This window comes from Anarhichas minor, unplaced genomic scaffold, assembly GCF_050575085.1.
Source record: "Anarhichas minor isolate MPS153535 unplaced genomic scaffold, ASM5057508v1 ptg000018l, whole genome shotgun sequence".
Taxonomy (NCBI): Eukaryota; Metazoa; Chordata; class Actinopteri; order Perciformes; family Anarhichadidae; genus Anarhichas; species Anarhichas minor.
In genome coordinates, this window is record NW_027466464.1 from 3,778,497 (window position 1) to 3,789,842 (window position 11,346).

The 11,346-nt window shown below is 45.3% G+C and overlaps 1 protein-coding gene and 1 long non-coding RNA gene across 2 annotated transcripts; one reads left to right on the top strand and one right to left on the bottom strand.

Annotated features, from left to right (window-relative positions):
* Positions 1-9: 9 nt before the first annotated feature.
* Positions 10-9,918, bottom strand: LOC142952517 (uncharacterized). The gene is made up of 11 exons (XM_076094278.1): positions 9,781-9,918; positions 9,328-9,380; positions 9,159-9,240; positions 8,266-8,338; positions 7,991-8,077; positions 4,214-4,984; positions 3,806-3,938; positions 1,934-2,019; positions 1,709-1,852; positions 1,450-1,552; positions 10-735 (listed from the first exon to the last, which is right to left on the bottom strand). Exons 1-11 carry the CDS (start codon positions 9,802-9,804, stop codon positions 330-332), a joined length of 1,962 nt encoding a protein of 653 aa, XP_075950393.1. The 5' UTR covers positions 9,805-9,918; the 3' UTR covers positions 10-329.
* LOC142952521 (uncharacterized) lies at positions 6,690-8,857 on the top strand. The gene is made up of 2 exons (XR_012954668.1): positions 6,690-8,126; positions 8,285-8,857. It is a non-coding gene; the product is annotated as an uncharacterized LOC142952521 (long non-coding RNA).
* Positions 9,919-11,346: the final 1,428 nt, after the last annotated feature.

Here is an 11,346-nt window from a genome sequence, read left to right on the forward strand (position 1 = left end):
TTGGAAATGTTTTAATAAAACACTCAGCAGTTTATTTCGAGGACATTATACAAAACAAAAGAACTTGTAAGATGAAGTGTTATTCCATTTACAATACTTATGGTTGGAAAGACAAACAGACAACAGTGATAGATTATTCAGCTCATGAAGACATGTTGGACGAGCAGCTGTGTCTCCACTGTGAGGGACACGTGTTGGACACTGAGGACCCTGTCCACGGTCTCCATCAAGACCAAGAAAAAAAACTAAAACATTACAAAATACTTCACTTGACATGTGAAAGATGACTTAAGATCATGAAACATATGACACCATATTTGATAAAAACATCAGCTGCCCAGGTCCAGCCGCATGGTCTTCTGCAGACTGGCTATGCTCGCATCCAGAGCGGCCAGGCCGTCTCTGAAAGCGACCTCGTCTCTGGTGTCAAAGCTGGACCCTGACCTGGTGCTCCAATCAGAACACAGCGACTCCACGTGACAGCGGGACAGACGGCTGCGCTCCTCCACACAGGACTGGACTCCATCTGAACCATGGGACGGGTCCTTGTCCCCTCTCTGAGGTCCAACAGCAGGATGTGATGATGTGTCTCTCAGTGTCTTTCCTTCTCTCTCTGCAGACACACACACAGGCTGACCCAGAGACATCAGGAACTGGCTGATGCGGTCTGTGGGGGGCTCTGCTGGATCTGGTCTGTGCTGGTGTTGGTTACAATGTTGTTCACACTGAAGAATCCTGAAGCAGACAGAGAGGAGAAGTCAAGGTGACTCTCTCACAATGATGTGCTACATTCACAAGGAGTTCCTTCACAACTATTATTACATACTTACTGTTTCTGCTCTACTCAAAGCTTCAGCACTCTCCTCTGGAGAGACACAGACGTACAGATGTACAGAGACACGAAGACACAGACATACAGAGACACAGATGTACAGAGACACGAAGACACAGACGTACAGAGACACAGACGTACAGAGACACAGACTGACAGAGACACGAAGACACAGACGTACAGAGACACAGACTGACAGATACACAGATGGACAGAGACACGAAAACACAGACGTACAGAGAGACAGACATACAGAGACACAGACGGACAGAGACACAAAGACACAGACGGACAGAGACACAGATGGACAGAGACACGAAGACACCGACGTACAGAGACACAGATGTACAGAGACACAGACGTACAGAGACACGAAGACACAGAGACACAGACGGACAGAGACACGAAAACACAGACGTACAGAGACACGAAAACACAGACGTACAGAGACACGAAAACACAGACGTAAAGAGACACAGACGGACAGAGACACAGACGGACAGAGACAGACAGAGACACGAAGACACAGACGTACCTAGACACAGACATACAGAGACACAGACACGAAGACACAGATGGACAGAGACACAGACGTACAGAGACACACACCTACCTACCTGTTCAGGTTTCCTATGTCTTCCAGTCTTTGCTGGGCGAGTGAAGCCATCTCACTCCTCTCTCGCTCACTGTCCAGCAACCTGCTTCTGGTGGCCTCCAAGTCTACACACGCGCGCACACACACACACACAATCTGTCTTCACTAACATATCTACATTATAGAATGATACAGACATGTGATTGGTCTACAGCTGGCTCAGAGCCGGACTGATCTCTGTGAGTGAGACTGAATGATGTGTCTACACAGTAGATGTGAACCTGTTTGGAGGAGAGCATTCTCTGCCTCTCTGTCTGTCAGCCGGCTCTGTGTGTCCTCTAGGGCGTTCCGTAGTCCTGCGAGGTCCTCCTGGAGGTCCTGCAGCCGTGACTGAGCAGTGCCGAGCTCCTCCTGCAGAGTCCACACTGTGGAGACACACAGGACTCAATCTAGTCCCGTCCCTTTAGTCCTGACGGAGGACTTCAGTGAGAACAACAGAACTGTACCTTCTAGGTTACAGAGCATCTCCAGGTTCTGATGAGACTCTGCTGTCCCCCTCTGCTTCAACTGCTGGTTCAGAGTCCTCACAGGCCTGGGACACACACACACAATATAAATATAAATATATGTGTATATACAGTCATGGCCATAAGTATTTGGATGGTGACACAATTTTTCTAATTTTGCCTCTTTACATGACTCCAATGGATTTGAAACTAATCAGTCAACATGTGGTTGAAGTGAAGACTTTCAGCTTTAATTCAATGAATAAAACAAAAAAAAAAATCACATTAAGCGTTTAGGAATTACAGCCACTTCTACACAGTCATCCACATTTTGAGAGGCTCAAAAGTAATTGGACAATTGTCTGACAAACGCTTTCATGGCCAGATGTGTCCTGTTCTGTCACTATTTCATGACAAATGATGCCGACAACAGGATTCAAAATGTTGGATTTGCAGTTGGTAGCTGGTCCTTGGAACTCTCAGCATGCGGACCAAAAAGGTGTCGATGCAAGTGAAGGAGAACATTGTTAGGTTAAAAAAATTGGTGTACCTTGGTGAAGAAAAAACACTTCATAACATCTACTGAAGTCAAGAACACTCTGGAGGAGGTAGGCGCGTGAAGTCTACAATCAAGAGACGCCTTCATGAATCTAAATACAGAGGGTTTACAACAAGGTGCAAACCACTGGTAACACTGAAGAACAGGAAGGCCCGATTAGACTTTAACAGAAAACATCTGACAAAGACTGACCAGTTTGGGAAAAAGATTCTTTGGACAGATGAAACCAAGATGAACTTGTACCAGAATGATGGAAGAGAGAAGTGTGGAGAAAGAAAGGAACGGCTCATGATCAAAAACAAACCACATCAACTGTCTAACATGGTGGAGGCAGTGCTTTGGATGGGCATGTGTGGCTGCCAATGGAACTGGGTCACTGCTGGTGTTCATTGGTGATATCACAGCTGATAGAAGCAGCAGGATGAGTTCTGAGGTGTTTAAACTATCTGCTCAGATTCAGCCTAATGCTACAAAACTGATTGGACGGCGCCTCACAGTGCAGATGAATAACGACCTAAAACATACTGTGAACACAACCCAAGAGCTTCTCAAGGCAAAAGAATGTAATATTCTTCAATGACCAAGTCAGTCACCTGATCTCAACCCAAGTGAGCAGCTTTTCATTGACTGAAGGTAAAACTGAGGGCAGAAAGACCCACAAACAGCAGCAGCTGAAGGAGGCTGCAGTGAAAGGTCTGGCAAAGCATCTCAAAGGAGGAAACTCAGCATTTAGTGATGTTTATGGAGCCAGACTTCAGGCAGTCATTGACTGCAAAGGATTTTCCTCCAAGTATTAAAGCTAATGATTATATTCACAATTATGTTAGTTTGTCCAATTACTTTTGAGCCTCTGAAAATGTGGATGACTGTGTAGAAGTGGCTGTAATTCCTAAACGCTTAATGTGATATTTTAGTTTTATCCATTGAATTAAAGCTGAAAGTCTAAACTTCAACCGCATGTTGACTGAGTAGTTTCAAATCCATTGGAGTCGTGTAAAGAGGCAAAATTATAAAGATTGTGTCACAGTCCAAATACTTATGGCCCTGACTGTATACTATACTGTAACTTCACTATGTTGGTGATTCTATTACACTTCTGATCCCTCTTCCTGACACCTCCTCCATTTCCCCTGTTAAAGGGTTTGTGGGAGTTTTTCTAAACGGAATGGGGTCTCAGGACAGGGGGGTCGTCTGCTGTACGGATTGTGAAGCCCCTTGATTTGTGATATTGGGCTATAGAAATAAAATGGACTTGAGTTTATTTTCATTGTAGCCCACTGGTGTGGATGCACACATTGTCTCTGTTCAGGTACCTGCGGAGCTGAGTGTTCTGCATGTGATGGGATGGTTGTTGTGGTTCAGTCCGGATGTTTGAACTACCAGCATCCATCAGTGGTGAAGACACCGTCTGCTCCAGATGACTGAGCAGCCTCTCTGCTACACTGCCTGCGCGCACACACACACACACGCACACACACACACACACACAGAGAAGAACAGACACTTCAAAACCGCATGAAAACAAAAAGCAGATGTTTCCATTCTGTCTGGATTGTGAATCACTTCACACTTTGTCTATAGCTGTCCACCCCAGGGACAAAGTTCACTACTGCCATGGTAACATGAGAGAATGTACTACTCTGTATAGAATGTGTGATATCCTGAAGAGGACACCTGATAAATGACTGTGTCCATATATTGTGGAGTGACAGACAGGTTACCTTGTCCAGCAATCAGAGCCTTGAGTTCTCCAAGCAGGTACTGAACTGTCTTCACTTTCCTGTCTGTCTCTGCACTGCCGTCCTGAGGGACTTTATCAACCTGTCCAAGCTCTAGCTGCATGTTGGACATCTTCATGGTCCACGTCGGTCTGACAGCTGAGCTTTGGACATCGATGTCTCTCACAGGAGCAAACTCCTCCTCTTCCCTATCACACTCTGCCTCACAGTATGAGATTGAGATGGAGGTCTGGGGACGGCCAGGAAAGCTGGAGGTCTGGGGTGGATGGGTGGAGGTCTGTTTCTCAAGTGGATGGATGGAGTTCTGGGGTGGATGGGTGGAGGTCTGTTTCTCAGGTGGATGGGTGGAGGTCTGTTTCTCAAGTGGATGGATGGAGGTCTGAGGCGGATGGGTGGAGGTCTGTTTCTCAGGTGGATGGATGGAGGTCTGTTTCTCAGGTGGATGGATGGAGGTCTGTTTCTCAGGTGGATGGATGGAGGTCTGTTTCTCAGGTGGATGGATGGAGGTCTGTTTCTCAGGTGGATGGATGGAGGTCTGTTTCTCAGGTGGATGGGTGGAGGTCTGTTTCTCAGGTGGATGGGTGGAGGTCTGTTTCTCAAGTGGATGGGTGGAGGTCCGTTTCTCAGGTGGATGGATAGAGGTCCGTTTCTCAGGTGGATGGGTGGAGGTCTGTTTCACAGGTGGATAGGTGGAGGTCTTCACAGCAGGACGGCGGGTTGTGGAACCTGGTCCAGGCTGCCACCCTCTCTGTTCTGGAGGATGAAGGGAACAGCTATCAACAGAATGTGGAAAAGAGGACTGAGACATTTGAGCTCTAACTTCCTGTAAGATGAGACAGCGTCTGCTCCCCAGAGTCATATTAATACTCACATTCCTTGAGGCACAGAGGAGGTGGAGTAGCAGCCATCTTTGACTCGAGCCTATTATGAAACCCTAAACCTAAACTAAATTATAACTCATTTGAAAGCCTGGTTCTTAAGTCTTTCACACCCAACCTGGAAAACAATACAGCCAGTTCTGTTTGTTGTAGTGTACCGGGCCCAAGGTCAGAGTTCTTATCTAGTCTTTAAAACAGATAAAGTCAGTATTGTAGGTGACTTTATTATTCATATGGATGTCCATAATGATAGCTTTAGTACTTGTCAAAAGTTTCTACACTAGCTAAATTTAAAAAAGCGATTCCATCTGTATTTAATTCAATATCATGTCTCAATATAAAGAATATGCTAACTTTAGTCCGTCCCTAAAAAGCAACAAACACAACTCTATTTAATGTGGAGGATGAGTTCAGGAGTGTCACAGCCAGAGGAGAGAAGCTGTTCTGAAGTGTGCTGGTTCATCAGCTGATACTGCTGCATCTCTTACAGAGAGCAGCAGGTGAGCAGGTTGTCTGGGTGGGTTTAGTCTTTTAGTATCCTTTAGCTCTTCTCACCAGCACCACTGAAGCTTAGTAGACGGTACCAATGATGTTCTGCTTTTAATCCCCCTCTGGAGAACCCTCCTGTCCTGAGCCGTACACATCCCATCCTAGTTTGTGATGGTTCCAGTCAGGATGCTTTCTATTGCTCCTCTGGAAAAGTGAACAGGAACTTAGCACACAAGAAGCCCCCTCTTGATCCAGAGGTGTTGGCTAACTATAGACCGATCTCTAACCCACCCTTCCTCTCTCAGTTGTGTGACTTTCTACATATTAGTATAGTTTATTTGAGGACTTTCAGTCAGGATTCAGAGTGATCATAGCACAGAGACAGCACTGGTGAAATTACTTTCTAATAGCATCAGACAAAGGACTTGTCTCTGTACTGGTCTTAGTGCTACAACCAACACCATTGATCATCACATCCTGTTACAGAGACGGCAATGTTCCAGGATTTAGCTTCACATCTCCAGAGAGCTGTAGCAACATGAATATGAGACCTGTTGTCCTCTGAACCGGGGGGCAGAGACTCTGTTACCATTGTCAAAAAAGAGAGTTGAGATCCCAGGAAAGCTGCCTTAAATGAAGGAATACAGTTCGATATGAAAGTAGGCAAAAGGGACACAAAGCATATACTGATAGTTAAAGGATGAAATCTAGTAATCATTTTAAAGCAAGTATGTATAACATAAGAATAATGAAGTGATTTAACAAATGTAAAACTGATAATAATGTATGTGTAACTGAGTAAAGTGAAGTCTGTGTGTGGGTGGAAAGAGCTGATGTAAGCAGGGTGGGGACCTTAAAGGATGAGATCATAACAGATGTTGGGGTGATGTCCGAACATATCCACGGGTGTAACCTGAAACACGCTCGAACATTGAGGAAGTGAGAGCATCCACGAGGGAAGTTAGGGTGTCCAGCACACACACAGAAAGTTAGGGTGTTGTTTGCAGCACACACACATAATCAATGATGTCATGTAAATCACATGCCGAGGGAGGGAGTGTTGGGGAGGAGGGGGGAGAGAGAGCTCAAAGTGTTATAAAAAGAGAGACTTGCAAATAGCAAGACGGGATTCAACGCGGGAGCCACCCAAGTGCTCCACGGAGGAAACACTGGACCTCGACAGCCGCATCGGAGGACTTCGTCTCTGTTCACGGAAAAAAGACAGCCGTTCCTGGACAAAGATTGAAAGACGGAGATTTTCCTCTCCCCCCTGTTTGACTTTAACAACCGGACAACAGCTGGACGCAGCCGCCCTAAAGACTTTGTACTGAGCCTGAGGGATCGCTGAACGGACTTCGTTGGCCGCGCAGGAGGAGCCGAAGGTCAGGCCTGGCCTTCGCTCCTAAAAACCCCAAAAGGACTTTTTACCACATCAAGAATCCAGCTCCACCGAGCCGCCTCGGCATCGAAAATTAATGAGTATAACCTAAGAAGAAATTGTAATCTGATCGAATCAAGTATAGTATTAATTCATGTGAGCTGTAGCTGTGCCCCTGCTAATATATCCTGCAATAAATATCTAATCTGCATTTAAAGTAAATTTCTCAAGAGAATTCATTTGCTGAAGTAGTAAAAGTTCCTCGTGGCAGTAAAAAGTTAAATCTATTGTATGATTAACAACAAGAGTTCTTAATGGTTATCCTAGTGACCGGTCCACTTAAACAGTCCCTTACGGTTTTAGTTGTAATCCTAGCCGTTAAAACCTAACCTGGCAATTTACCAAGAGCCCGGATCCAGAAGAGGAAAGCTACCATAACTGACGCGACTGGTAGAAGCGCCCGGCCAGGGTGGCCCCTCGGCCGAGTGCACGTTACCAGTGGAAGCAGGGTAGACGTCAGGAGTAACGGTAGTTAGCAGAAGCCAGGCGAGTTTCCTCGACAGAACACCAGCTCGCCAATCTTTTAATAGAGAGCTGAGTCAGTAGGTAGCCCCGTATCGGGCCAGTAAAAACCCCCGGATCTAACACCATGAGGTTGCTGCAGCTAGGATTGATCAGTGCGTCATTTACTATTGGACCAACAGAATGAGTGGGAACACTTGGAGACAAAGTACAGAGCTCCAGGTTAGATTAGGATTCTATTCACAGTATCTTGTCCAAGGACACTGACACACCCGTTAGTGGGCGACCGCTCTACACCCTGAGCCACAGCCGCCCACATCTTAGTAATTCACCGTTACTGGGTTTTCTGGACTCAAATGAACTTGTATTTGTTGTATTGAACAAAATATTTGTTGTATTCGTTTGTTGTGGAGACACAGTCCCTGCTGTTAAAAAGACTTCACTGCTGCAACAGTTTAGCAGCGAAACTATATGATAATAACATAAACACACCTGTCTTTGTGTTCCTGATGGTTTTCTTCCAGAGTGAGCTACATGGTGTCGATTTAGCTGCTCCACCCTTCACTGCTGTGGGAAGGCCTGGCAGGGCGCGCACACGCACACACACACACACACACACTTTTTCCAGGTGTGCAATATGAGCTTTTAATTTACTAATCCTGAAAAAATCTGATGTTCCTATTGGTGAAAAGTCTTTAGAACTTGATCACAGTACCAAAAGGCATGTATGATTACATGATTACATGCGTTTAGGAAAGTCATCTGACCTGCCTTTTCTGCCTGAAGGATGTCAGTGAGCAAGGCAGCACACCGGTCCAGACCTTTATGGAGAGAAGAGACCTGAGGGGACACAACACTTACATCACGTGGAGTCTACATGACGATACAGGACGCCAACCTCTGAGGACCACGAGGAGCCTCTCAACACATCCCTGGTGTTGTGGTGGAACCAGCAGACATCTGGGCGAGACTTCCTGTTCTGTGAGCTGCTCGTTGTTTACGGTCCGATTAGCAACTAGAGATGAGAGACTGGAGGTGATCCAGTTTAACGCTCATTTTAAACCAATAAAACCAGAATGCTGCCAATACCTAAATGTGGTCCCGTTGCTTCCAGAACGTGTTCAGAGATTAACATGATGCTGATGACTTTCAGTGTACACATCCATCACAGTTTACACAGACACTGTGACCTACAGCACCTGAGGACTCGGGGCGTCTCAGGTGTGCTAGCTTTCAGTTTGACCTCCATCCAGCTCCTGTGACCTCTTTGTTCCTCGCTGAGCTCGGCATTAAAGCATTTCACTACCCGCTGTACTGAGTAGGACAAATAAACCTGATGAGATTTGTGTTTAGAATATAGATATTGTATTTTGTTTGTGTTTATCTTATTCATGTACTTCATTATGTATTTCATAATCATAATTGTGCTTAGGCAACCCATGTCAAACGTCAGGTGTGTGTGTGTGTGTGTGTTTTCAGTGAATGGAAGTCATGGAAGTGTGCAGCTATATTATGGAATATAATACATGTTGTATTGGGGCGGAACTCTTCAGATGACATCATACAGATGACATCATCTCCCATCTGGATTTGAAATGTCAGAAATGTCATCTTTGGTTCTTCATCATGACTCATCATTAATTGCACAGTTTAACATTACCTGCTCTTCAGAGTCTGTGGATGTGGAGTACAGAGAGTAGGCTGGTCCGGGGCAGGCTGCTGGTCCTGGATCTGGAGTCCCTCTATCACCACAGGTAGAGGAGCCCAGTGTGAGAATGGGGCGGTGCAGTGTATACAGTAGTAAGGAGAGTAAAGGCCAGTGGACTCACCGTCTCCTGGACCGCTGTCCTTTGACTCCTGTCAGCCTCCCTGATGTCACCACCTGCAGGTCACAGGCAGCATGTCAACACTCCTCCATTATTTAAATGTTAACATAAACGTCAGCATGTTTCATAGCTGAAGCACTAAACTACAGCCCTGCTCTTTACTAAGCAGCACCATCAATAAAGCTAGAGCTGGCAGTAAAACTGGGACTCCATCAAAGCGACGTCACGGTGACGTAACCCATGTCTCCCATGTAGATGTATTCACGCAGACAGCAGCAGTCACAGTCAAGCTAACGTTACAGAGCCAGAGCCGTGGACACACAGCTAGTTAGCTTTAGGTTGTGGGTGTTTGACTTGAGGCGGTCTTACTTAGAGATTTCGGTCTTACCCAGAGACTGGGACCCGGAGGGACCGTGGTCTTACTTAAAGACTGGGACCCGGAGACCACGGTCTTACCTTGCTTTTGGCGGTTCCTTTCATGCTGAACTACCGCAGCTTTTGCTCTGTGCTGTCAAACCGATTTCTACATCCGATATGTTTACGACGATTTCCTTCACGTGCGGCTACGTTTCATTTCTGCAGCTTCCGCTGGTTTGAAACGAACAGGAAGCTGACCAATCAAAATGACTATGAAAGCGATGGGCGGGACTTCATGACCCGGAAAAATACAATGTAATGTTATGAGCACTAACCGTTGTTATGGAGACGACAGAGGCGGGAAAACAACCATCATACTCGTTCATTAAGTAGCCAAGAGTAAAATAGTCCATTCTAAATAGAAGTCCTGGTTAAAGAGTCTGTGTAGCACACAAAGGAACAGCTCTATGCTGCGCTGCATTTAAACACAGAACTGTACTGTACTTGGAAGGATATGAACAGCTCTATCAGACATGTGTGGAGTAAAAATATAAAGTCGTATATAATGTGAATACTCAAGTAAAGTAGGCCTACAAGTACACCTTGTATTTGTACTCAAGTATATAGTAGGCTATTGAGTAAAGGAGTACTTCGTTCCACTCACGAGCTTCCTGTCCCTACAGCAAAGGATCATGGGTATTGTAGTATTTAAACCTGTCAGCAGCAAAACGGGGCTTCTCAGAAACAGAGTTGAAAGACCTCAATGTGTTTCATATGAGTGACTGTGAAATGTCAGTGTGTACTCAAACATCACACACATATACTCCTCAGACACAGCAGCCTTCAGCACCCCCATGTAGACCTGAACCTACTCACAGTGGCTGTACTGAGGTGTGATGAGATCCAGAGACTAGAACAGCGCTGTCCATTTACCACTGGTCTTATTTGCTGTTTGTTCTTGGAAACTTTGTGAAGTTTGATTCTTCTAAAGAGGAAAACAGTGGTGGTTTTGCAGTGAACAGAGACTTCACAGGACCTGAGTTCTCCCTCACATCCAAACGTCTTCTGGCCTAGAGACGCTGCGACGACATCAACAGAGGACACACCAGCATGTCCTTCTCCAACAGTAGCACCTCTCTTACGTATCTAAATGTTGCTATGCATGTTGGCCTGTATGGATGGAATAAGATTACAGATGTCAGCCCTTCATATGAAAAAGCAGCTATGCTAACATGCTACACTGAGGCTGTAGCCACAGCAATGCTGTGCAGATATGTTTACCACGTAAGTCTGACATGAGAGCATGTTAACATTTGCAGGACAAGTGTACTGTTCTGTCAGCTTTGAAGAACAGTTCATGGCTTGTACCAGATGTGTCTCCATTGTTCTTGTATCAGGGTATCTGCACACACCTAAAACATGCTTCATTGTAATAAAAGCTATGTTCCATACAAATAATAAGTTCAGCATAACTACCATAACCTTAGCCCGTTACAAAGTATCAGATTATAAACTCTATATCTCTGCCATTGAATAATCTCTTAAAAACATCAATAACAGACAATAGCATGACAGCCTGAAGTAAAGTGACAGCACTGTATGAGCTTATAAGTTATTGTTTGATACTATAACACACTTCTGAGCAGTATTTTCTCACTGCAAGTA

Bases quoted from the DNA above. Each gene is read 5' to 3' on its own strand.
- LOC142952517 (XM_076094278.1), bottom strand. From the start codon at position 9,804: ATGAAAGGAACCGCCAAAAGCAAG. The intron at 3,939-4,213 runs GTAACCTGTCTG...GTGTGCGCGCAG, and splicing joins GGCTCTGATTGCTGGACAAG to GCAGTGTAGCAGAGAGGCTG. The intron at 1,853-1,933 runs GTACAGTTCTGT...GTGTCTCCACAG, and splicing joins GATGCTCTGTAACCTAGAAG to TGTGGACTCTGCAGGAGGAG.